Genomic DNA, 26,299 nt, shown 5'->3' with positions numbered 1-26,299 from the left:
AGGAGATCCACCCTCCTAACCTTAGGCTTTAAGTTGGGTGAAAATCCCAGGACCCAGGGGTGACCCTCAAATACCCTCCTGTCTAGAGCAGCTGAAAACAAAACTCCCAATGGAGAACCACATATATATTTCAAGACTTGTCCTGGCCCCTCTGAGTTAGCAGGTTTCTGCATGTGTCCAAGATCTCTACTTATTTCTGGTGAAGATGAAGCTGCTTCCTCAGCCCTAGTTATTCCTGGTACCTGGTAGAGGCAACAGGTAGCAGGAATTCCTTGATGTTTCCACTGGCTGGCATGTGGCTGCCCAACCCAGGAACTCGTGCCGACACGTGGATACTCCTAATTTATACTTTGCTTTTAGGGCAAGGGGTGTCTGACACTTGCTTTCAGTTCAGTTCAGTTCAGTCGCTCAGTCGTGTCTGACTCTCTGCGACCGCATGAATCGCAGCACGCCAGGCCTCCCTGTCCATCACCAACTCCTGGAGTTTATTCAAACTCATGTCCATCGAGTCGGTGATGCCATCCAACCATCTCATCCTCTGTCGTCCACTTCTCCTCCTGCCCCCAATCCCTCCAAGCATCAGGGTCTTTTCCAATGAGTCAACTCTTCCCATGAGGTGGCCAAAGTATTGGAGTTTCAGCTTCAGCATCAGTCCTTCCAATGAACACCCAAGACTGATCTCCTTGAGGATGGACTGGTTGGATCTCCTTGCAGTCCAAGGGACTCTCAAGAGTCTTCTCCAACACCACAGTTCAAAAGCATCAATTCTTCGGTGCTCAGCTTTCTTCACAGTCCAACTCTCACACCGAACAATTGACCTCCCTGGATAATAAACCATAGCCGCATTGACCAGACGGACCTTTGTTTGCGCAAAGGAAGTCTCCTGCTTTTTAATCTAGGTTGCGTCATGAAACTTCCTTCTCAAGTGCTGTATTCCGTCGATCTTTTGAATTTCATGGCTGCCACTGGTCACCCATCTTCATGATTTGGTAGAGCCCCCCAAAAAATAAAAGTCCTGACAGCTTTCCACTGTTTTCCAACCATCTATCTGCCATGAAATGATTGGGACCAGATGCCATGATCTTCGTTTTCTTGAGTGTTGAGTTTTAGCCAACTCTCACTCTCCTCAAGGCTGTTTAGTTCCTCTTACTTTCTGCCATAAGGGTGGTGTCATCTGCATTCTCCGAGGTTATTGATATTTCTCCCAGCAATCTTGATTCCAGCCTGTGCTTCTTCCAGCCCAGCCGTTTCTCATGATGTACTCTGCATATAAGTTAAATAAGCAGGGTGACAATATACAGCCTTGACATACTCCTTTTCCTATTTGGAACCAGTCTGTTGTTCCATGTCCAGTTCTAACTGTTGCTTCCTGACCTGCATACAGATTTCTCAAGAGGCAGGTCAGGTAGTCTGGTATTCCATCTCTTGAAGAATTTTCCACAGTTTATTGTGATCCACACAGTTGAAGACTTTGGCATAGTCAATAAAGCAGAAATAGATGTTTTTCTGGAACTCTCTTGCTTTTTTGATGATCCAGCAGATGTTGGCAATTTGATCTCTGGTTCCTCTGCCTTTTCTAAAAGCAACTTGAACATCTGGAAGTTCACGGTTCACGTATTGCTGAAGCCTGGCTTAGACAATTTTGAGAATTACTTTACTAGCATGTGAGATGAGTGCAATTGTGCAGTAGTTTGTGCATTCTTTGGGATTGCCTTTCTTTGGGATTGGAATGAAAACTGACCTTTTCCAGTCCTGTGGGCACTGCTGAGTTTTCCAAATTAGCTGGCATATTGAGTGCAGCACTTTCATAGCATCGTCTTTCAGGATTTGAAATAGCTCAGCTGGAATTCCATCACCTCCACTAGCTTTGTTCGTATTGATGCTTTCTAAGGCCCACTTGACTTCACATTTCAGGATGTCTGGCTCTAGGTGACTGATCACACCATCGTGATTATCTGGTCATGAAGATCTCTTTTGTACAGTTCTTCTGTGTATTCTTGCCACCTCTTCTTAATATCTTCTGCTTCTGTTAGGTCCATATCATTTCTGTCCTTTATCGAACCCATCTATGCGTGAAATGTTCCCTTGGTAACTCTAATTTTCTTGAAGAGATCTCTAGTCTTTCCCATTCTGTTGTTTTCCTCTATTTCTTTGCACTGATCACTGAGGAAGGCTTTCTTATCTCTCCTTGCTATTCTTTGGAACTCTGCATTCAAATGGGAATATCTTTCCTTTTCTCCTTTGCTTTTCGCTTCTCTTCTTTTCATAGCTATTTGTAAGGCCTCCTCAGACAACCATTTTGCCTTTTTGCATTTCTATTCCATGGGGATGGTTTTGATCCCTGTCTCCTGTACAATGTCATGAACCTCCATCCATAGTTCATCAGGCACTCTGTCTATCAGATCTAATCCCTTAAATCTATTTCTCACTTCCACTGTATAGTCATAAGGGATTTGATTTAGGTCATACCTGAATGGTCTAATGGTTTTCCCTACTTTCTTCAATTTGAGTCTGAATTTGGCAATAAGGGGTTCATGATCTGAGCCACAGTCAGCTCCCGGCCTTGTTTTTGCTAACTGTATAGAGCTTCTCCATCTTTGGCTGCAAAGAATGTAGTCAATCTGATTTCGGTGTTGACCATCTGGTGATGTCCATGTGTAGCGTCTTCTCTTTTGTTGTTGGAAGAGGGTGTTTGCTATGACCAGTGCGTTCTCTTGGCAAAACTCTATTAGCCTTTGCCCTGCTTCATTCCACACTCTGAGGCCAAATTTGCCTGCTACTCCGGGTGTTTCTTGACTTCCTACTTTTGCATTCCAGCCCCCTATAATGAAAAGGACATCTTTCGGGTGTTAGTTCTAAACGGTCTTGTAGGTCTTCATAGAACCGTTCAACTTCAGCTTCTTCAGCATTACTGGTTGGGGTATAGGCTTGGATTACCTTGATATTGAATGGTTTGCCTTGGAAACAAGCAGAGATCATTCTGTCGTTTTTGAGATTGCATCCAAGCACTGGATTTCAGTCTCTTTTGTTGACTATGATGGCTACTCCATTTCTTCTATGGGATTCCTGCTCACAGTAGTAGATATAATGGTCATCTGAGTTAAATTCACCCATTCCAGTCCATTTTAGTTCACTGATTCCTAGAATGTAGATGTTCACTCTTGCCATCTCCTGTTTGACCACTTCCAACTTGCCTTGATTCATGGACCTAACATTCCAGGTTCCTATGCAATATTGCTCTTTACAGCATCGGACCTTGCTTCCATCACCAGTCACATCCACAACTGGGTATTGTTTTTGCTTTGGCTCCATCCCTTCATTCTTTCTGGAGTTATTTCTCCACTGGTCTCCAGTAGCATATTGGGCACCTACCAACCTGGGGAGTTCCTCATTCAGTGTCCTATCTTTTTGCCTTTTCATACTGTTCATGGGGTTCTCAAGGCAAGAACACTGAAGTGGTTTGCCATTCCCTTCTCCAGTGGGCCACATTCTGTCAGACCTCTGCACCATGACCCGTCTGTCTTGGGTGGCCCCACAGGGCATGGCTTAGTCTCACTGAGTTAGAGAAGACTGTGGTCCTGTGATCAGATTGGCTAGTTTTCTGTGATTATGGTTTCAGTCTGTCTGCCCTCTGATGCCCTTTCGCAACACCTGCCGTCTTACTTGGGTTTCTCTTACCTTGGACGTGGGGTGTCTCTTCACGGCTGCTCCAGCAAAGCGCAGCCGCTGCTCCTTACCTTGGAGGAGGGCTATCTCCTCAGGCCGCCCCTCCTGACCTTGGACGTGGAGTAGCTCCTCTCGGCCCTCCTGCGCCCACGCAGCCGCCGCTCCTTGGTCGTGGGGTTGCTCCTCTCGGCGGACACCCCTGACCTCAGACACTTGCTTTAGCTTATATCTTTTCCTTGAATTGATTTTTTAAATCAGCTTTATGGAGGTATAATTTATTTAAAACTAATCTTCTAATTTTAAGTGTATAATTCGATGAGTTTTGACAAATGTGTGCAGTCATACAACTTCCACCACAATCATACAGACATTTTCTTCTCCCCTAAAAAGTTCCTGTGTAAAAAAGAATTGTTTTAAATTTCCCTCATACGCCTTTGCAGTACTGCCTCTGCCCCTGACCCCTGGTGGCCACTGCTCTGGTTTCTGTCCCTGGTGTTTTCCTTTTTTCCTTGATTCTAACTTGATGTTACTATCAAGCATCTGCTAGTTTTTGAGTTAAATAAAATAACTGTACCTGTGAACAGGGTATAAATATCTAGATCCAGGTAAGTCACTGATCGCCTTCCTAGCTGGGGAGAAGTTGCCGTGTAGTACAGGGAACCCAGTCTGGTGCTCTGTGATGACCTGGATGGATGGAATGGGGGAGGGAGGGAGTCTAGAGAGGGAGAGGATGTACGTATAATTATGGCTGGTTTGTCTTATTGTATGGCAGAAACCGGCACAACATGGTAAAAAAAAATTTTTTTAATTAAAAAAAAAAAAAAAAAAGAGTGAGCATGGTTTGTCCGGAGTTAATGAGAGTCAAGATTCACGACAATCTGATTACTTCTGGGAGGACAAGTCTGTCTCTCTTCACTTCTGGACCTTCCTTGACTTCTCTCGGCTTTCCACAGCCTGTTTTTTTTTTTTTTTTTTTGATTGATTTACAATGTGTCCGGCGTACAGAAGAGTGATTCAGTTATACACACGTGTACATATATATATATATAAGTATATACATGTATACATATATATATTCAGATTCTTTTCTGTTATAGGTTATTACAAAATATTGAGTATAGTTCCCTGTGCTATACAGTAGATCCTTGCTTATCCATTTTATATTTTATAAGATCTTATAGAAAAACCCAAATGAACTTTTTGTCCAGCCCAATATATAGTAATAAATAACTGTTAACCCCAGGTTCCCTATTTATCCCTCCCTCTCCCTTTCTCCCTTGCTAACCATAAGTTTGTTTTTCTGTCTGTGATTCTATTTCTGTTTTGTATATAAGCTCATTTGTATCATTTTTTTTTAGATTGTACGTATAAGTGATATCACATGATATTTGTCTTTCTCTGTCTGACTTCACTCAGCACGATAATCTCTAGGTCCATCGACATTGCTGCAAGTGGCATTATTTCATTCTTTTTTATATATGTACCACATCTTTATCCATTCACCTGTTGATGGACATTTAGGTTGCTCCCATGTCTTGATCATTGTAAACAGTGCTGCTATGTACACGGTGGTGCATGTATCTTTTGGAATTAGAGCCTTCATTTTTTCTGAACATATGTCCAGAAGTGAGATGGCAGAATCATATGGTAGCTCTATTTTTAGTTTTTTGTTTTTTTTAAAATATTTATTCATTTATTTGGCTGCACCAGGTCTTAGTTGCAGCATGTGGGATCTAGTTCCCTGACCAGGGATTGAACCTGGGCCCCCTGCATTGGGAGCTCAGAGTCTTAACCACTGGGCCAGCAGGGAAGTCCCTATTTTTAGTTTTTTAAGGAACCTCCATACATCCTACTGTTCTCCATAGTGGCTGCCCAATCAACATCCCTCCCTTTTCTCCACACCCTCTCCAGCGTTTTTTATGTGTAGACTTTTTGATGATTCCAGAGCCTGTTCATCCGCGCTGTGCGGGCATACAACGGTGAGAACTGGAGGACGTGCATCACCGACATGGAGCTGGCCCTTCCTGACTTCTTCAAGGCCTTCTATGAGTGTCTCGCTGCCTGCGAGGGCTCCCGGGAGATCAGGGACTTCAAGGATTTCTATCTTTCCATCGCAGGTTGGTAGTGGGTTGTATCCTCGACATAAAGGACACAGCTGCCCCTGCGAGTTCTACATGCCTTCTAGGGAACTCAGGTGGCCTCTGAGGAACTTTAGAGCTTAAATGAGAGTGGGTTAATTGGGGTGGCTGACACAGACATGGATTAGCCTCTGACTTGGCTGGAGCTTCTAGAGGAACAGTAAGTATGGTGTCCAGACACGGGCCTGCAGAGAAGGTCTGTCTCATCAGTCCTGCTTGACTGCAGATTCCCACAGGCTTGTAGAAAAACAAAATTGAGCCCCAAAGCATCTCACACCTCAGCTTAGGGAGATAACTTTGATTATGGCAATTTTTCAGCATGCAGAGTCTGCATGCTCAATCACGAAGTCATGTCCGACTCTTTGCGACTCCATGCACTGTAGCCCACCAGGCTCCTCTGTCCGTGGAAATTCCCAGGCAAGAATACTGGAGTGGGTAGCCATTTCCTTCTCCAAGAATGAAGAGTATGAAGAAGTGAAGTGAAGTCGCTCAGTCATGTCCGACTCTTTGCGACCCCGTGGACTGTAGCCCGCCAGGCTCCTCTGTCCATGGGATTCTCCAGGCAAGAATACTGGAGTGGGTTGCCATTTTCTTCTCCAAATGAGGAGTATAATGCACCCTAATTAGTGATCACTAAGGTAACTTCGATGGTTCAGACAATAAAGAATCTGCTTGCAATGCAGGAGGCCCAGATTCAATGCCCGGGTCAGGCAGATCCCCTGGAGGATGAAATGGCAACCCACTCCAGTACTCTTGCCTGGAGAATTCCATGGGCAAAGGAGCCTGGCAGGCTACAGTCTATGGGGTCACAAAGAGTCAGACATGACTGAGTGACTAACACACATACACAAGGTAATTTTTGGGAAAAAAGAAAACATGTTCTGATGATAAGATAATGCATACTAAAAAAAAATTAAAAAAAGATAATTCATGCTTATTTTAAGAAGTTTGGAAAGCACAAGAAAGAGTGAAGAAAGAAAATTGAGATAAAAAAGAGACACAGAAGTGCAGAGCAGACTTTTGGACTCTGTGGGAGAAGGCGAGGGTGGGATGTTTCAAAAGAACAGCATGTATACTATCTATGGTGAAACAGGTCACCAGCCCAGGTGGGATGCGTGAGACAAGTGCTCGGGCCTGGTACACTGGGAAGACCCAGAGGAATCGGGTGGAGAGGGAGGTGGGAGGGGGGATCGGGATGGGGAATACGTGTAACTCTATGGCTGATTCATGTCAATGTATGACAAAACCCACTGAAATGTTGTGAAGTAATTAGCCTCCAACTAATAAAAAATAATAATAATAATAAAAAAAAAAGAAAATTGAGGACTTCCCTGGTGGTCCAGTGGTTAAGACACTGAGCTTCCTCTGCAGGGGGCACCGGTTCAGTTCTGATCCTGATCAAGGAACTAAGATCCTTCATTCCTTCAGGCTTGGCCAAAAAGAGAAAAAGAAAATTGAAAACACATAAATAGCCCTAGGGATTTTCTTTAACCATTAGTGGGCAGCAATGCTCCAGAGAATAGGAAATGGCCAAGAGATGTCTCTAAGTGGTTTGGGAACACAGACCGTCAAACTGCCCCTTGCAGGAAGGGAACCCAGGTCAGATAAGTCTGGAATTGGTCTGAGGGTTGTCTGCCTCTTGGAGTCTCTGTGTCCTGTGATGGTTAATGACTCTCAGAAACCCTGAGGTGGGTAGCTCTTTTAGAGTTATTGAATCCAGGATGGTTGGTTGTTGTTGTTGTTTAGTAAATTTTTGCTTGTGAAACTCTTCTTCTACAAAGTACCTTTATTTTTCTTAACAAAACATTTTTATTGTGGAATATTTCAAACATATACAAGTTATAGAAGAATGTGAAGAAAGCCCACTTACCCATGACTCAGCTTTGCCATTGTCAACTCACAGCCCCCTGTCAACTCATGTCAACTCATGGCAGAGTGTCATCTAAAAACCCCCCTCTTCCCTCTCACGTTATTTTAAAGCAAATCCCAGGTGTTCCCTCATTTCGTTTCTCATGTTTCAATAGATACCTCTAAAAGATAAGAACTCTTTTTTTTTTCTAACATAACCACCAAACTATTATACCTAAAAGAATTATAACAGCATTTCCTTGATCTCATCATCAAATATCCAGTGCCCCAATTGTCTTAGAAACGGCATAAATATGTGTGTGTCCCTCAAATTTATAATTTGTTGGTTTTAATCAGGTTCAAAATAAAGTCCACACGTTGCACTGGGTTAGTTTCTTAATCTTTCACGTTGCTGTGTGGCCATCATTACCATCCATCTGCAGAACTTTTTCATCTTCTCAGACTGAAACTCTGAACCCATCAAACACTAATTCTCAGGACTTCCCCAGTGGTCCAATGGTTAGGACTCAGCATTTTTCACTGCTGAGGGCACAGGTTCAATCCCTGGTCAGGAAACAAGACTCCTGGCTTAGCAAAAAAAAAAAAAAAAATTAAGGTAGAGTTAATTTGCAATGTTGTGTTAGTTTCAAGTGTATAGCAAAGTGATTCGGTTATACAAATACATATATATACACACACATTTTTTTCAGATATAATTTCCATTATAGGTTATTACAAGATATTAGGCAGAGTTCCTTGTGCTATATATACAGTGTGTGGTGTGCCTACTCAGTCATGTCTGACTATTTGAGACCCCATGGACTGTAGCCCGCCAGACTCCTCTGTCCATGGCATTCTCCAGGCAAGAATACTGAAGTGGGCTGCCATTTCTTTCTCCTGGGGCTCTTCCCGACCCAGGGATCAAACCCTTGTTTCTTGCCTCTCCTGCATTGGCAGGCAAGTTCTTTACCAGCTGAGCCACTGGGGAAGTCCCCCTATATATACAGTAAGTCTTCGTTGTTTACCTATTTTATACATGGCAGTGTGTATCTCTTAATCCCAAACTCCTAACTTTTTCCCCCACCTCCCAAGTCCAGTGCTTCTTGTCCTCAGGGGAAGGGCTAGGATTTAGACCCAGGTGTTCTGACTGTGGTTTCACCTCTTAACCAGGGAAATAGTGTCTCACCTGAGGGGGTTACCCTGGATTAATACTTAATCTCAAACTTTATTTTTGATAGTTAATATAAGCACATACTATAGCATGTGAAAGACAAAGGGATATACTGTGAAAAACGTCTCCTGCTTTCTCAGTTATGTCCTGACTAGAAAGAGAGGTGCTTTCCAGTTCCCCAATATAATTACTATTGAAGTTAATAATTTATGGACAGATGCTTCCAGACTAGGACAACTTGCTGTCCATCAGACTATCTCCACCCCCTCACCCCTGACCATGCACTGATTTAGCACAGTATTGAGAATTCTTTTTTTCCTCTAAAGGTTATGTGAATATAAAACCACTTTCCCCTTTATTTTTATGCCTGCTTCTTTCATACAGAATACATACCCTACATTACACACCATTCTATTTTATGCTTTTCCCACTTAACAGTATATCCTAACTAGTACGTGGAGATTGTGCCAGTCTTCTCATTGCTGCTGAGTACTCCACTGAGGGTCAGGGGAAGAGTGTGCTACTGTCTATTCAACCATCTGATAGACATCTGGACTGCTCCAGTCTTTTGCTTGGGCTTCCATGGTGGCTCAGCTGGTAAAGAATCCACCTACAATGCGGGAGACCTGGGTTCGATCCCTGGGTTGGGAAGATTCCCCTGGAGAAGGGAAAGGATACCCACTCCAGTATTCTGGCCTGGAGAATTTCATGGACTGTGTAGCCCATGGGGTCGCAAAGAGTCAGACACGACTGAGCGACTTTCACTTTCTGTCAATCTTTTGCTATTACATCTACTACTGTACTGGGGAATTTTAATGGGTTTCTTTTTTGTTGTTGTTGTTTGCTAAGTATGGAAATGTGTTTGCAAAGTCAGCATCAGCGGGATTGATGGTTCAAGGTGAATGTTTCAGTAAATTATTTGGTATTTTAAGGTACTATCTTGTATTCCTACCAACCAGGGAGAGTGCCTACTCCTCCACAGTCTTGCTGGCAAAATGTGTACCATCATGCTGGACTCTGAAAGGAGGGAAGGGAAGGGCTGAGGACCACGCTGGACTTAGGGACCAGCTCCAGAAGTAGTATCCATCAGTTGTTAACTATCCACATTTCATTGGCTCAGTCAGTCACATGGCCCCAGCTGAACTGCAAAGGTAGCTGGGAAATGTAGTCTTTCACATCTTTCTATGTGACTGTATTTAGCTCTACCTGCTCTCTTTTAAAACCTGTGTGGATTCTGTTATTTGTATGTACCATAACTTCTTAATCACCATCCTACTGATTGGCGTTTGGGTTACTTTCAAGTTTGTTTGCTTATGTGTGCCCAAGTCTAAAGAAAATTTTTCCAGAAGGAGACCACTGGGTTAGAGAATATGTGTATTTTAACCTTTGATAAATTTTGTCAAATTGTTCTCCAGAAAAATTGTTCCTTTTTTGCTCCTACCAACAAAATATGAGACTGTGAATCTCAATATTCTCTCCCTAACACTGGGTGTTGTCAACTTTTGGACATTTTGCCAATTTAATAGCTTACATTATTTTAGGATTTCTTAATTACAAATAAGGTTAAGATCTTTTCACAATGTTTATTAGCCCTTTTTATAATTTCTGTTAGCATCCTTTTGGCTATTTTTATACTGAGCTTTTGTCTTTTTCCTATTGATTTAGCAAGCTTCATGTATTAAAGATTTTGGCCCTTTATCATAAGTGGTGTGAATATTTTACTTTTATCATTTTATCATGATCACTTTTGCCTTAATTGTTTTGGGGAGTGGGGCAGAAGTGGCATAAAGAAAATAATGAATACACTGCCTGAAAATCTGTGTGTTCTTTCAGATCATTATGTGGAGGTCCTGGAATGCAAAATACAGTGTGAGGAGAACCTCACCCCCATCATAGGAGGATATCCAGTGGAGAAATTTGTGGCTACCATGTATCATTATTTGCAGTTCGCTTATTATAAATGTAAGTACTCGTCTTCTAGGAAATCTGGGCAAGGTACTAAGACTCAGCTTCCACCTCAATGGAGACTACTAACCTTGTAAGATTGTCTTGAGGATTAAATGAGTTGGTAGATTTGGAATGCGTACGGAATTCACACACTGGCACAGGGCAAACTCTATATAACTGGTGTTTTTGTTTATTAATCTTTCTTTTTTTTTTTTTTTTTGATCGCTCCATGCAGCTTGCAGGATCCTAGTTCCCTGACCAGGAATGGAACACCTTGTAGTGGAAATGTGGCGTCCTAACCACTGGACTGCAAGGGAATGCCTTTTAGGAAGTCCCACTGACTTCCCTGATGGCTCAGTGGTAAAGAATTTGTCTGCAAAAAAAAAAAAAGAATTTGTCTGCAATGCAGGAGATGCAAGAGATGCAGTTTCTATCCCTGAGTTAGAAAGAGTCCCTGGAGGAGGAAATGGCAACCCACTCCAGTATTCTTGCCTGGAAAATCCCACGGACAGAGGAGCCTAGCAGGCTACAGGGTTGCAGAAGAGTCAGACACAACTGAGCAATTAAACCCCCACCACTATATATATCATGATTTCCCTTCCTCCACACCATTGACCTTTTCAGACTCTTAACCGTAAGATCATTGCAGTTGATCCGGCCTTGAACTTGGAGTTTCTCAATCAGAACCTTCCAGGTGGACAAAGGGCTCACTTGGGAGAGAGAGAAAGGAATTCAGACTTCAAAGCCCCAATTTCCTGCCTTCCCTTCTTTCCCTGTAACCAAGATTGCCGGGGGCCACTTGCTTGAGCAGCCTGAGCCCTGGCGATTCAGTGATGAGCATGGGCGGTTACTAGGGTCACTTGCTATGGGGAAGACTCTGCTCTCCTGATGACACATCTGGTCCGAGGGCAGGTGTCTGGCTAGCTTCCCCGAGGCTGTCTTTCAGACTCAGGGGTGGCTGGCCATGGGGCCTCAGGGATGTCCTGGAGGACTGACAGGTGACTTTGGCTTCCACAGCCCTCCTCCCCTGCTGTGAACATCTTGTTCTTTTCCCTCTACCCACAGCAGACACCTGCCCACCTACCTGTTAATCCCACCTCGTCTCCTCTCCAGGACACACCAGAGGCCTTGCCTGCTGAAGGTCAAAAAAGGGGAAAAAAGGAAAGAGAAAAGTTTTGCTTCCGTCTCTCTCTATTTTAATTTTTTAACTAAAAAATTTAAACCTTTGCTGCTAATCAGGATGATTCCTTTGTTCCTGAAGAGTCTCTGATACTGACATTTACCCTGTGTTTTTCTGAGGAAGGTGACTGGCCTCTCTCAGCAGTGAACCTGATCTTCAGCAGCTTGAACCTCATCTAAATGTGCAATGAAATGGCCCGAAATGGCCCTTGGTTGGGACATTTCTGAGATCAACAGGAGGCCGAGGTGTGTTTTAAAGAGGTGTCTTTCTCGTGTCCCCTTTCATGGAGGGAAGGGTGAATTTATTTGCCACTGTCAGCCTGGCATGAACTGTCTGGTAAAGGATTCTTTAGCAGAGAGGACAGGAGACTACTTCTATATAGTGTGTGAACACGCTTCCCTACCGGGCAGCCCCGAGCTCACAGCATGTTCCAACGAATATTTGTTGACTGCATTCTAGTGTGGAGGGGCGGTCTTCTACCAGACAGTGTCTTTGCTTATGAAGAGCCATCTTTTTGAAAATAAGTACCTGGTTTAAGGTAAGTGTTTTTTTTTTTTTTTCCTAAAGAGGCTTGTAGTATAGGCTTAGTGCAATAAACTAAACATCACAGAGATATACAGAAAAACATCAAGCACATCACCCATTCTAGTCTCCCTGCTTCTTTTCACCCGACCCCAGATTTAACTATTGGCTTATATTTATCCACACTTGGAAAGATCTTATTTTAGTGAGAATTACAGAAAATTATGTACTTTTTTTTTTCCTTCTGAAAATTGAAAAACATTAGAAAGGATGGTATAATAAACTAGGGGTGCGTCCTAAGTTGCTTCAGTTGTGTCTGACTCTTTGTGACCCTACGGACTGTAGCCCGCCAGGCTTCTCTCTCCATGGAATTCTCAAGCAAAATTCTGGAGTGGGTTGCCATGCCCTCCTCGAGGGGATCTTCCTGACCCAGGGATCAAACCTGGTCTATTATCTCTCTTGCATTGGCAGGCAGGTTCTTTACCAGGGAAGCCCAATGAACTAGGGGTGACTGTCACCCAATTCAGACATTTGTCAATGCATTGCTGATCTTGGGTTCAGTTTCTGCATGTTCTGTTGGATGAAAATACAGCTGGTGTTTTTGTTTCATTTTCATGAGAGGCTGTGCCAGCACTTCACTGAGCTAGTTGTGATGGACATTGAAACTTGGATCTTCCAACCACTGGGCAGGCTGGGTTCAGTGGCAACACGCCAGAACACTGGAGTTCAGCACTGTACTGGACACGTCCAGGCTCTGGCAACTCACTGGTCACTCCTCTGAAACCTTTACTTGCTCTAAAAACCACCAGGCATACCAGAAACTGTGACGAGGACATAATGGCTAAAAAAAACCACAAGATTTTCAGCGTTTATTCCTGCTCTGCAAGAAATCTTTGTTTTCGGGAATATAGATAAGCACCGTGAATGAAATGTAACTCTTGAAATTGGCTTCTTGAAAGTCAGCCCTGTTTTGAATTCTTTTTCCGAGACCTACACCAGGACGTTTCTTGAGGGAAGATGTCATTTCCAGCCCCACAGATTTGTGAATAGCAAGTGTCCATGTGTGTGTGTTAGTTGCTCAGTTGTGTCTGACTCTGCAAACCGCATGGACTGTAGCCCATCAGATTCCTCTGTCCATAGAATTCTCCAGGAATACTGGAGTGGGTTGCCATTCCCTTCCCCAGTGGATCTTCCCAACCCGGGAACTGAACCCCAGTCTCCTGCCTTGCGGGCAGATTTTTTATCCTCTGAGCCACCAGGGAAGCCCAGGAAGTGTCCATAAGCAAGGGTTTTAAAGTTGTAGTTATGGGAAGTGGCCACAAGGTGGCAGCACTTCTTCACACCCAGGTCTGGTTACCTGGGCAGCCAGAGCCCTAAACCAGTTTTCCTGGGTTGTCAAGGAGAGCTGCATATAGGAGAAGAAATGGCCTGAGCCTTGTGTCTCATTCCTTCTTCCCACTGACCTTTCACAGCATGAAGAAATCCCAGCCCCTGCAAAAGGGCTAGGCTGAGGGTGCTGTTGTCCAGAGGTGGGACAACTAATTGAAGGAGACTAGAGGCGGGAACCAGCCACCAGGACAAATGGAGACTTTTTCAAGCTCTTCCAGCCCAGCAGGTCCACCAATCTTTGGGCCCACTGGACCTGGAACAGCTTTTCAAGGGGCTGGCTGAATCTGGACTGTGGTCCCATCTGGGGCAGACTTGGCACCACAGGTCCAAAGGGCTCTTTGGCTCATCCCCCCCAGCTCCTTCAGTCCCCTGAGAGTTCCACCTTGAGACCAAAGCCTGCTCAGGCCCCAGGGATGTGACACCAAGCCAGGGCCCCAAGGCCCGAGGGGAATGTGGTAAGCGCTGCTTTTTTTTTTTTTTAGACTTATAGTATTGTGTTTTAGCCGTATAACAACTTGATTCAGTTATGCACACATGTGGATGTACTGTTTTTCAGATCCTTTTCCCGTATAAGTTGTTACAGATGTTGGGCAGCTTCTGTGTACTATACAGTAGGTCCCTTTTGTGTATCTGTTAATCCCAACATCCTAATTCATCACTACCACCCTAATTTCCTCTTTGGGAATTGTATGTTTGTTTTTTGATTCTGTGAGTCTCTTTGTGTTGCACAAATTAATTCATTTGTGTGAATTTTTAGATTCTGACTGTAAGCAATCTCATATGATGTTCGTCTTTCTCAGTTAGACTTCCTTCACTAGTTTGATCATGTCTAGGTCCATCCATGTGGCACCATCTCACTCTTTTTATGGCTGAGTAATATTCCATTGTATACACATGCCACATCTTCTTTTTCTGTTTGTCTGTCGATGGACGCTGATGACTTCCATGTCTTGGCCGTTGTAAATGGGGCTGCACTAAACATGTGGGTGCATGTGTCTTTCAGAATTCTGGTTTTCTCCGGTTATTCACGCAGGAGTGGGATGGTGGGATCATATGCCAGCTCTGTTTTTAGGTTTTTGAAGAAACTCCATACTGTTCTCCACAGTGCCTGTTACCAATTTACATTCCAGACAGCAGCGTAGGAGGGTTTTCTGTGTCCCACGCTATCTCCACATTTATTGTTTCTAGACATGTTGCTGATGGCCATTCTGACTGGTGTGAAGTGATATCTCCTTGCAGTTCACATTTGCATTTCTCTAACAATAGCCTTGTGGAGCATCTTTTCCACTGGTTTTTTTTTTTTTCTTTTTTAATCTTTTCAAACCATCTGAGTGAAAGGTGCCTCTTGAAATTGGCTTTTTGAAAGTTGGCCATGGTTTGATTTTTTTTGTCCTACCCCAGGGCATTTCTCAAGGACAAGTGTCATTTCCAGCCCCACAGGGTTAGTGAATAGAAAGTGTCCATAAACAAGGGTTTTTTTAATTAAATAAGTTTTAGTTGTGGGAAAAGGCCACAACATGGCAACACTACTTCACACCCATGTCTGGTCAGCCGGGCAGACACAGCCTCAGGAAAGTCTGTTTCTGGGTTGTCAAGGAGAGCGCAGTGTGGAAGAAGAAATACCCAGGGGCTGTGTCTCATTCATTCTACCCCTTCTTTCCCTTCACTCCACGGAGAAATCCTAGCCCCCTGCAAAACCACTCTGCTGAGGGTGTTGCCATCTGAGGCTGGTACTGAGTTCCCTCACCAGGACACATCCAGGAGACCTGCTGGCTTTTGCAAGCTCTTCCAGCCCAGAAGTTCCACCAGTCGCTGGGTGCCCTGGGCTTCATGTAGCTTCTGAAGAGCCTGCCTGCATCTGGTGATTGTGGTCCCATCCCGGGGGGACCAGGCCCTACAGGTCTAAGGGGCGCTGCTTTGACGGCACATAGATCCCAGCTCCCTCAGTCCCATGAGAATCCAGCCTTTGAGACCCAGGCCTCTCAGGCTGCAGCGATGTGATGCCAGCCCGGGTCCCCACAGCCTGAGGGCAGTATGGTAGGCACTGTGTTTCCTTTTTTATATAATGTTTAGTTTATGTGGATTTACCGTGTTGTGTTTGAGGTGTACATCAACTTGACTCAGTGATATACATACACATAGATGTATTGTTTTTCCGGATCCTTTTCCCTTGAGGGTTGTTAGCGTGTTGCACAGTTTCCTTGGCTATACAGGAAGTCCTTTTTGACCCTCTGTATTATGTACCTGAGAGTGTATCTACTAATCCCAACCTCCTAATTCATCCTTCCCACCCTAATTTGCCCTGTGGAAATCATGTTTGTTTTGAAACTCTGCGAGTCTCCTTGTGTTATATAAATGAATTCCTTTCTGTCAGTTTTTGGATTCCAACTGTAAGTGATCTCAAAGGGTATTTATCTTTGTCAGTCCGAGTTACTTCACTCAGTGTGATCATGTCTGGGTCCATCCAGATGCCTGCCAATGGTATCATTTCATCCTTTCTTATGGCTGTTCAGTCGCTCGGTCGTGTCCAACCTTTGTGACTCTATGGACTTCAGCACACCAGGCTTCGCCGTCCTTCACCATCTCTCCTTTCTTATGGCTGAATAGTATTCCATTGTGTACACGTGCCACATGATTTCCTGTTCATCTAACGATGGACACTGTGGTGGCTTCCATTCCTGGGGTGTTGTAAGCAGTGCTGCACTGAATGTTGGGGTGCATGTGTCTTTTGAAATTCAGTTTTCTCCACTTGTACACCCAGGAGTGGGGTGGCTGAATCATATGCCCACTCTATTTTTATTCAGTCGTTTTGAAAGAACCTCACGGTGTTCTCCAGAGTTCCTGCTACCAATTCACATTCACCAGACCTTGTAGGAAGGTTCTCTTTGCCCCACCCTGTCTCTGAATTTACTGTTTGTAGATGTTTTGCTGATAGCCATCCTGACTGGGGTGTGTTGGTACCTCCTCGAAGTTGTGGTTCACATTTGTCTAGTTTAGAGCATCACATCTTTTTCAGACGTTATTGTTTCAAACAGTATGAGTTAAATTTACATTTTGAAGCAGGCTTCTTGAAAGTCGACCTTGTTTTGACTTTTTTTCCCGTGATCTACCCCAGGGCATTTCCTGAGGGCAGGTGTCATTTGCAGCCCCGCAGGGTTACTGAAGTCAAAGTGTCCATAAGCCTATGTGTTTTAAAGCTGTAGTAAAGAGAACCGGCCACAAGGAGGCAGCACTTCTTCACACCCAGGTCTGATTACCTGGGCAGCCAGAGCCTCAGAAAAGGCGCGTTCCCGAGTTGTCAAGGAGAGCGGAATGTGCCAGAAGAAACTCCCAGCGCTTGTGTTTCATTCCTTCTTCCCTAACCCTTTTACCCCACGGAGAAATGCCAGCCCCTGAAAAACCGCTGCGCTAAGGGTGCTGTCCTCGGAGGCTGGTGGTAGGAACCCTGCACCAGGACACGGAGAGGGGCCAGGTGACTTTTCCAGGCTCTTGCAGCTTGAAGGGTTCACTGATCTTTGGGTGCCCTGGGCTTCCTGTGGCTTTTAATGAGCCCGCCTGGAGCTGGAGATAATGGTCTAATCGGTGGGCTTCCAGGCACTACAGATCCGAGGGGTGCTGCTTTGCTTGGCTCCCAGCTCCCAGCTCCCTCAGCCCCGTGAGAGTCCAGTCTTCAAAGCCTGCTCAGGTCCCCCAGGGCCTAGGCGAATATGGCAGGCACTGGGTTTTCAAATATTTTCTCTTAGATGGAGTAGAATTTTACTATTGAATATGTTTTAGGTATACAGCATCTTGATTCAGTTGTGGATGTATTTTTTTTTTATCCTCTTCCCTTATATTACAGAGTGTTGAGCACAGTTCCCTGTGCTATATAATAGGTCCTTCTAGATTATCTGTTTTATGTATATGAGAGTGTATATGTTAATCCCAACCTCCCAATTCATCCCTCCTGCCCTAATTTCCTCTTTGGGTTTCATATGTTTGTTTTGTAACCCTGTGAGTGTCTTTGTCTTACATATATGAATTTGTTTGTATCAGATTCCACCTGTAGGTGATCTCATATGATATGTGTATTTCTCAGTCTGATTGACTTCACTGTATTTGATCACGTCTGGGTCCATCCCCATGGCTCCCGGTGGTATCGTTGTATCTCTCTTTTGGCTGAGTAATATTCCATTGTATACACGTGCCCCATCTTCCTTTTCTGCTCACCTGTCGATGGATGCTGCACTGGCTTCCTTGCCTTGAGTGTTGTAGCAGTGCTGCAAGAACATTGGGGTGCATATGTCTTTTGAGATTTAGTTTTCTCAGATTATACTCCCAGGAGTGGCATGGATCCTTTTCCCTGCTCTATTTTCAGTTTTGAAAGAACCTCCACACTGTTCTCCAGAGTGCTGGTTACCAATTAACATTCCCAGCAACAGCATAGGAGGGTTCCCTTTGCTCCACCCTGTCTCCACATTTACTGTTTATAGATGTTTTGCTGATGGCCATTCTGACTGGTGTGAGCTGTTACCTTCTTGCATTTTTCTAATAATAGCTTTGTGGAGCACTTTTACCAGTTTTTTTTTTTATTTGTTTGTTTTTTCTTTTCAAACAGTGTGATTGAAATCGACATCTTTAAATTGGCTTCTTAAAAGTTGGCCCTATTTGAATTTTTTTTCCTGACCTTCCCTGGGTCATTTCTTAAAGGCAGATGTTATTTCCAGCCCTGCAGGATTTTTGAAGGCAAGTTCAGTTCAGTTGCTCAGTCATGTCCAATTCTTTGTGACTCCATGGACTGCGGCACGCCAGGCTTCCCTGTCTATCACCAATTTCCAGAGCTTGCTCAAACTCATGTCCATCAAGTCGGTGATGCCATCCAACCATCTCATCCTCTGTCGTCCCCTTCTCCTCCTGCCCTCGGTCTTTCCCAGCATCAGGGTCTTTTCCAGTGAGTCAGTTTTTTGCATCAGGTGGCCAAAATATTGGAGCTTCAGCTTCAGCATTAGTCCTTCCGATGAATATTCAGGGTGGATTTTCTTTAGGATTGACTGGTTGGATCTCCTTGCAATCCAAGGGACTCTCAAGAGTCTTCTCCAATACCACAGTTCAAAAGCATCAATTCTTCGACACTCGGCTTTCTTTTTTTTTTTTTCCTTTATTTTTATTAGTTGGAGGCTAATTACTTCACAACATTGCAGTGGGTTTTGTCATACACTGACATGAATCAGCCATGGAGTTACATGTATTCCCCATCCTGATCCCCCCTCCCAGACACTCGGCTTTCTTTATGGTCCAAATCTCACATCTATACATGACTACTGGAAAAACCATAGCTTTGACTAGACGGACCTTTGTCAGCGAAGTAATGTCTCTGCTTTTTAATTTACTATCTAGGTTGGTCATAGCTTTTCTTACAAGGAGCAAACGTCTTTTAATTTCATGGCTGCAGTCACCATCTGCAGTGATTTTGGAGCCCCCAAAATAAAGTCTCTCACTGTTCCCATTGTTTCCCTATTTGTTTGCCATGAAGCGATGGGACTGGATGCCATGATCTTAGTTTTCTGAATGTTGAGTTTTAAGCCAGCTTTTTCACTCTCCTCTTTCACTTTCATCAAAAGGCTCTTTAGCTCCTCTTCGCTTTCTGCCATAAGGGTGGTGTCAGCTGCATATCTGAGGTTATTGATATTTCTCCCTGCAATCTTGATTCCAGCTTGTGCTTCATCCAGCCCGGCATTTCGCATGATGTACTCTGCATATAAGTTAAACAAGCAGAGTGACAATATACAGCCTCGATGTACTCTTTTCCCAATTTGGAACCAGTCCGTTGTTCCATGTCTGGTTCTAACTGTTGCTTCTCAACCTGCACACCAATTTCTCAAGAGGCAGGTCAGGTGGCCTGGTATTCCCATCTCTTGAAGAATTTTCCACAGTTTGTTGTGATCCATACAGTCAAAGACTTTGGTGTAGTCCATGAAGCAGATGTTCTTTTGGAACTCTCTTGTTTTTTCTATGATCCAATGGATGTTGGCAATTTGGTCTCTGGTTCCTCTGCCTCTTCTAAATCCAGCTTGAATATCTGGAAATTCTCAGTTCACGTACTGTTGAAGCCTGGCTTGGAGAATTTTGAGCATTACTTTGCTAGTGTGTGAGATGAGTGCAATTGTGTGGTAGTTGTAACATTCTTTGGCGTTGCCTTTCTTTGGGACTGGAATGAAAACTAACCTTTTCCAGTCCTATGGCCACTGCTGAGATTTCCAGATTTGCTGGTGTATTGAGTGCAGCACTTTCATTTTCTTTTAGGATTTGAAGTAGCTTAACTGGAACTTTATCACCTCCAGTAGCTTTGTTCATAGTGATGCTTCCTAAAGCCCACTTGACTTAACAGTGTCCATAAAAGCCTGTTTTAAAGTTGTAGTAATGGGAAATGACCACAAGGAGGCAGCACCACTTCATGTGCAGGTCTGGTCACCTAGGCAGACAGAGGTCAGGAAAGTCAGTTCTTGGGTTGTCAAGAAGGCTGTTTGAGGTGTCCAGCAAATTGGTTCATAGATGTATGTGTTTTGGATCCTTTTCCCTTATGGGTTGTTAGAGTGTTTCACACTCTGCTGTACACACTCTGCTGCTTTTTTATTTTCTATAATATGTATATGAGAGTGTATCTGTTCATCCTAACCTCCTACTTCATCCCTCCCACTCCAATTTCCCCTTATAGAATCATACATTGGTTCTGAAGCTGTGAGTCTCCTTGTGTTACATAAATTATTTGATCAGCTTTTGGGTTCCAACTGTAAGTGATCTCATGTAATATTTGTCTTTCTCAGTCCGAGTTACTTCACTTAGTATGATCGCATCTAGGTCCATCCAGGTGGCTGCCAGTGGCATCATTTCACCCTTTCTTATGGCTGAGTAGTATTCCATTGTATACATGGGCCACATTGTTTTCTGTTCATCTAACAACGGGCACTCTTGTGGCTTCCATTCCTGGGGTGTTGTAAGCAGTGCTGCACTGAATGTTGGGGTGCATGTGTCTTTTGAAATTCAGTTTTCTCCACTTGTACAGGAGCGGGGTGGCCAAATCATATGCCCGCTCTATTTTTATTCAGTAGTTTTGAAAGACCTCACAATGGTCTCTGGAGTTCCTGGAGATTTAAATTCACAAGAACATTATAGGAGGGTTTCCTTTGCTCCACCCTGTCTCCACATTTACTTTTTGTGGACGTTTTCCTGATGACCATTCTGACTGGTGCAAGTCAATACCTCCTTGTAGTTCTGGTTGACATTTGTCTAGTAATAGCCATTTAGAGCATCTTTTTCATACTTTGTTTCAAACAGTATGAGTGAAATTTACATTTTGAAGCAGGCTTCTTGAAAGTTGACCTTGTTTTGACTTTTTTCCTGTGACCTACCCCAGGGCATTTCTTCAGGGAGGGTGTCATTTGCAGCCCCGCAGGGTTACTGAAGTCAAAGTGTCCATAAACCTTGGTTTTAAAGTTGTAGTAACGAGAAACAGCCACAGGCAGCAGCACTTCCTCACACCTAGGTCTGATCAGCTGGGCAGCCAAAACCTCAGGAAAATCAGTCAATTCCTGGGTTGTCAAGGGAGCAGAAGGTGCCAGGAGAAATGCCTAAGGGCCTGTATCTCATTCCTTTACCCCTTCTCCCCACGGACAAATCCCAGCCCCTGCAAAACCATTCCGCTGAGGGTGATGTCGTCCGAGGTTGGTGCTGAGTTCCCTCACCAGGACACGTCCAGGAGACCTGCTGGCTTTTGGAAGCTCTTCCAGCCTGAGGGCCCACCAGTCGTTGGATGCCCTGGGCTTCACGTAGCTTCTGAAGAGCTTGCCTGCATCTGGAGATTGTAGTCCCATCCAGAGGGGACCAGTCCTTACAGGTCCAAGAGGTGCTGTTTTGATGGCATGTAATTCCCAGCTCCCTCAGCCCCATGAGAGTCCAGTCTCGAGACCCAAGCCTCTCAGGGTGCAAGGATGTGACACCAGCCCAGGTCCCCATCGCCTGAGGGCAATATGGTGGGTACTGCTTTTTATGTAATTTTTAAAAATTTAAAATAGAACTGATTTATACTATGGTGTTTGTTGTAGCTGTCTAGCAAATTGGTTCCGTTATCCACACACATGGATGTATTGTTTTTCAGATCCTTTCCCTGTAGTTTTACAGGGTGTTTCACAGAGTTCCCTTTGATGTATAGTAGGTCCCCCTCGATTATCTGTTTTATATATAAAAAGAGTGCATCTGTTAATCCTAACCTCCTAATTCATCCCTTCCACCCTAATTTCCCCTTTGTGGGTCATAAGTTTGTTTTCCAACTCTGCGAGTCTCTTTTTGTTGCATAAATGCATTCTTATTATTTTCTAGATTCTAAATCTAAGTGATCTCACATACTATTTGTCTTTCCCAGTCTGACTTACTTCACTTGGTATGATCATGTCTAGGTCTGTCAGTGTGGCTGCCAGTGGCATCATTTCATCCTTTGTATGGCTGAGTAATATTCTATTGTAAACATGTGGCATCTCTTCCTTTTCCGTTCATCTGTCGATGGACATTGTGGTGACTTCCATGTCTTGCCTGTTGTAATCAGGGCTGCACTAAGTGCTGGGGTGCACTTGTCTCTTGGAATTCTGGTTTTCTCCAGGTACATGCCCAGGACTGGGGTGGCCCAATCACATGCTAGCTCTATTGTTAGTTCGTTTAATGAACTTCCACACTGTTCTCCAGAGTGCCTGATACCCGATTTACACTCGCAACAACCTGGCTGGAGGATTCCCTTCGCTGCACTCCATCTCCGCATTTGTTGTTTGTACACAGACCATTTGCTGATGGGCATGCTGACGGGTGTGGGATGATTCTTCCTTGCATTTTTTATTTACATTTATCTAATAGTAGTCATATGGATTATGTCACATACATATAATAGTAGTCATGAGTCTGAGCAATAGTAGTCATGAGTCTGAGCAAGCTCCGGGAGTTGATGATGGATAGGGAAGCCTGACATGCTGCAGTCTATGGGGTCGCCAAGAGTCAGACACGACTGAGTGACTGAACTGAGTCATATGGAGCAGCTTTTCCATTACTTTTTAAAAAACAGTATGAATGAAATTTACCTTTTGAAGTTGGCTTTTTGAAAGTTGACCCTGTGTTGAATATTTTTTCGTAGCCTACTGCAGTACATATCTTGAAGGTAGGTGTCCTTTCCAGTCCTTGCAGGGTTGATGAACAGGACATGTCCTTAAGTGAGGGTTTTAAAGTTGTAGTTATGGGAAAAGGCCACAAGGCGGCAGCACTACTTCACACCCAGGTCCGGTTACCTGGGCAGACAGAGCCTTAGGGATGTTCTGTTCCTGGGTTGTCAAGGAGAGGGGAATGTGCCAGAAGAAACGCCCAGGGTCCAGTGTCTCATTCCTTCTTCCCTTTCCCTTTCCCCCCATGGAGAAATCTCAGCACCTGGAAAACCGCTCTGCTGAGGGAGCACCTCCTCCGTAGGTGGGGGCGACTCTCAGGAAGGAAGGTGGAGGTGGGAACCCAGCACCAGGACAGGAGGAGGGGAGACCAGGTGACTTTACGAAGCTCTTCCAGCCCAGAGGGATGCACAGATCTTTGGGTGTCCCGGGCTTCTTGTCACTCTTTGTGGGCCTGCCTGGATCTGGAGATTGTGGTCCCATCAAGAGGGGAGGGGGCAGTACAGGTCCAAGGGGGCCTCATTTGCTTGCACATCCTCCGTCAGTTCCATGAGAGTCCAGTCTCCAGACGCAGGCCTGCTCAGGCCCCAGGGATGTGACACCAGCCCAGGTCACGGTGGCCTGACGGGGATTGACTAGTTACTTCTGCCTTGGCCTCTCTGTACCGAGGAACTTATGTCATTTTCACAAATGGATTCCACTTTTCCCTGGAGATCCTGTCTACGGCCTGTTCACCCCTGAGTTTGTTTGTTTTTTTTCCCGTCATTGCAGGTGTTCTGTCGGAGAGGCTTGGAAAGGGGGCTTGCTAGTGATCTTCTTCTCCTGGAAGCTGTTCTTCACTGAGAAGAGCGGTTCTTCTCCTGAGAGGCTGGCTGACTTCCTGTTCCTGTTTTCTCTCTTCCGCCCCCAGTGAACGACCTGAAGAATGCGGCACCCTGCGCGGTCAGCTACCTGCTCTTTGACCAGAGCGACAAGGTCATGCAGCAGAACCTGGTGTACTATCAGTACCACAGGGACAAGTGGGCGCTGGCGGACGAGCATTTCCAGCCCAGACCGGTGAGCGCCGGCGCCCGGGCCCCGCGTTTCCGCTCTCGTCTTTATCCCACTTCCGGGAGACATCTTGGCGTGTGAAGAGAGGGGCTATTTCAGAAACAAGAGAATCTCAACTTGCTTCTGTCGCTATTTTGTCTTTTATCACTTTACCCCTTTGTTCTCTTTTCTAAATCGGTAAACTCTCCTGAAATTTCAAGCATTACAGAAACATTTCAGTTAGGAATTGACCCTTCCTCTTGATTTTATGTTTTCTCTGTCTCATGCTGTGGTAAAGCAGCTGTATGATGTCGTATATGCAGCATGTAATTCTTTATTTTTACAAAAATGGGATCCTACATACTGTTTTACAACTTGCTTTGTTTTTTCTAAGAATTTCATCATGAATGCTTCCCTTGTTACTCTCATATTTTTTTTTTTCCCGTAATTAACAACTCCATGGCAGAATTGTTTATGGATGGATCATCATTTCATTCCTTTGATGCACACACACAGTTTTGCACACATTCAGGGAAACTTGTGGATTATTTATCACTTTCAGAGGATTTTTTCTCGTGTGCCCTTAAGTTGTATTTTCATTGAGATTTGTGCCGGCTGTCCTGGTTTGCTGTACATACATCTTCCTTCAACCTCACTGTTCAGACACACACACATAACATTTTCTTTCATTCACTTGGGGTTGGCCACTGTTTTTCAAGTTGAGATATAATTCATATAGTTGAAAGTTCATGCATTTGAAGTGCACAATTCAGAGGTTTCCGTGTATTCACAGCGCTGCATGGCTGTTAACACTATTTAATTTTGCACATTTTCATTGTCCCCTCACCAAAGAAACCCCAACCCCCTGTGCCCCCTGCACCCCGATTCTGTTAAATGGTTGGTTGGTATATACTGTTCTCTGTTTGTGTCTAAACAGGAAGCAGTCCAGTTCTTTAACGTGACCATGCTCCAGAAAGAGCTGTATGACTTTGCTAAGGAAAATCTCATGGATGACGATGAGGTGAGCTTTCACGTTTAGCATACGACTGACTGAGATAAAATGTTCCTCACATCTTTGTTAAAAATCACTGGGAGGCCCTGTCATTCTTGAAATGAGATCCAGAAGAGGCCTTGGGAAACACGGTTTCTGTGACTGTTTTAAGGCATCAGTGGACTGACCTGGACAAGAAGGGCTTCTAGGAAACCCAGGCTGAAGCACCACGTTTCCTGGCAGAGTTGGGAGCCATCCTCTAGTCACCTATCACAGGAGCCGTCCAGGCATCGTTTTTGTTTTATTTATTTGTTTGAGGCAGTGCTGGATCTTCGTTGCTGTGTAGGCTTTTCTCTAGTTGTGGTGAGCGGGCTTCTCACTGCGGTGGCTTCTCTTGTATCGGAGCATGCACTCTAGGACAAGTGGGCTCAGTAGTTGAGGCTCTGGGGGTCTAGAGCACAGGCTTAATAGTTGTGGCACATGGGCTTAGTTGTTTGATGACATGTGGGATCTTCCTGGATCAGGGATCAAACCCATGTCTCCTTCATTGGCAGGCGGATTCTTTACCACTGAGCCTCCAGGGAAGCTCCCAGGCATCGTTTTTTAAAAAATTTTATATTGGTTTATAGTTTCTTTACAGTGTTGTGTGAGTTTCTGCTGTATAGCACAGTGACTCAGCCACCTAGATACATTGATCCCCTCTTTTTTGGATTTCTTACCCATTTAGGTCACCGCAGAGCATCGAGTAGAGCTCCCGGTGCTGTACAATAGGTTGTCATTAGTTATCTATTTTATGCATAGTATCAATAGTGTGTATATGTCAATCGCAACCTCCCAATTCTTCCCATCTCGCCCTTTCCCCCTTGGTGTCTGTACTTTTGTTCTCTATGTCTGTGTCTCTATTTCTGCTTCACAAAGAGGTTCATCTGTACCATTTTTTGGATTCCACATATATGAATTAATATATGATATTTGTCTTTTTCTTTCTGACTTACTTCACTTAGTATGAAAATCTCTACGTCCATTCATGTCTCTGCAAATGGCATAATTTCATTCCTTTTTGTGTCTGAGCAACAAGCTTCATTTTTTAACTTTATAAAAACAGTGAATATTCAATTACTCAGCACTCTGAAGACTCTGGGAAACCCACATCCCAATTTTTCTGTCAGTTTTGTGTGTGTGTGTGTCTTTTTTGAGTTAAGCATCTTATCCTTCTCTGGGATTTTCTTGAAATTCCTGATG

General features: G+C 44.3%; 1 protein-coding gene across 2 annotated transcripts in view; it reads left to right on the top strand.

Moving 5' to 3' along the window:
- Window positions 1–26,299, top strand: part of LOC122424900 (cartilage associated protein) — a 43,104-nt gene that overhangs the window by 6,617 nt on the left and 10,188 nt on the right. For both annotated transcript variants that reach the window (XM_043443164.1, XM_043443163.1), the window contains exons 3-6: window positions 5,612–5,783; window positions 10,657–10,785; window positions 23,948–24,093; window positions 25,004–25,087. In XM_043443164.1, the coding sequence (XP_043299099.1) occupies window positions 5,612–5,783; window positions 10,657–10,785; window positions 23,948–24,093; window positions 25,004–25,087 (531 nt within the window). The remainder of the gene's footprint in view (window positions 1–5,611; window positions 5,784–10,656; window positions 10,786–23,947; window positions 24,094–25,003; window positions 25,088–26,299) is intronic.

Source organism: Cervus canadensis, chromosome 22 (assembly GCF_019320065.1).
Source record: "Cervus canadensis isolate Bull #8, Minnesota chromosome 22, ASM1932006v1, whole genome shotgun sequence".
In the NCBI taxonomy this organism is placed as follows: Eukaryota; Metazoa; Chordata; class Mammalia; order Artiodactyla; family Cervidae; genus Cervus; species Cervus canadensis.
This window is presented reverse-complemented; position numbering and strand designations above follow the sequence as displayed.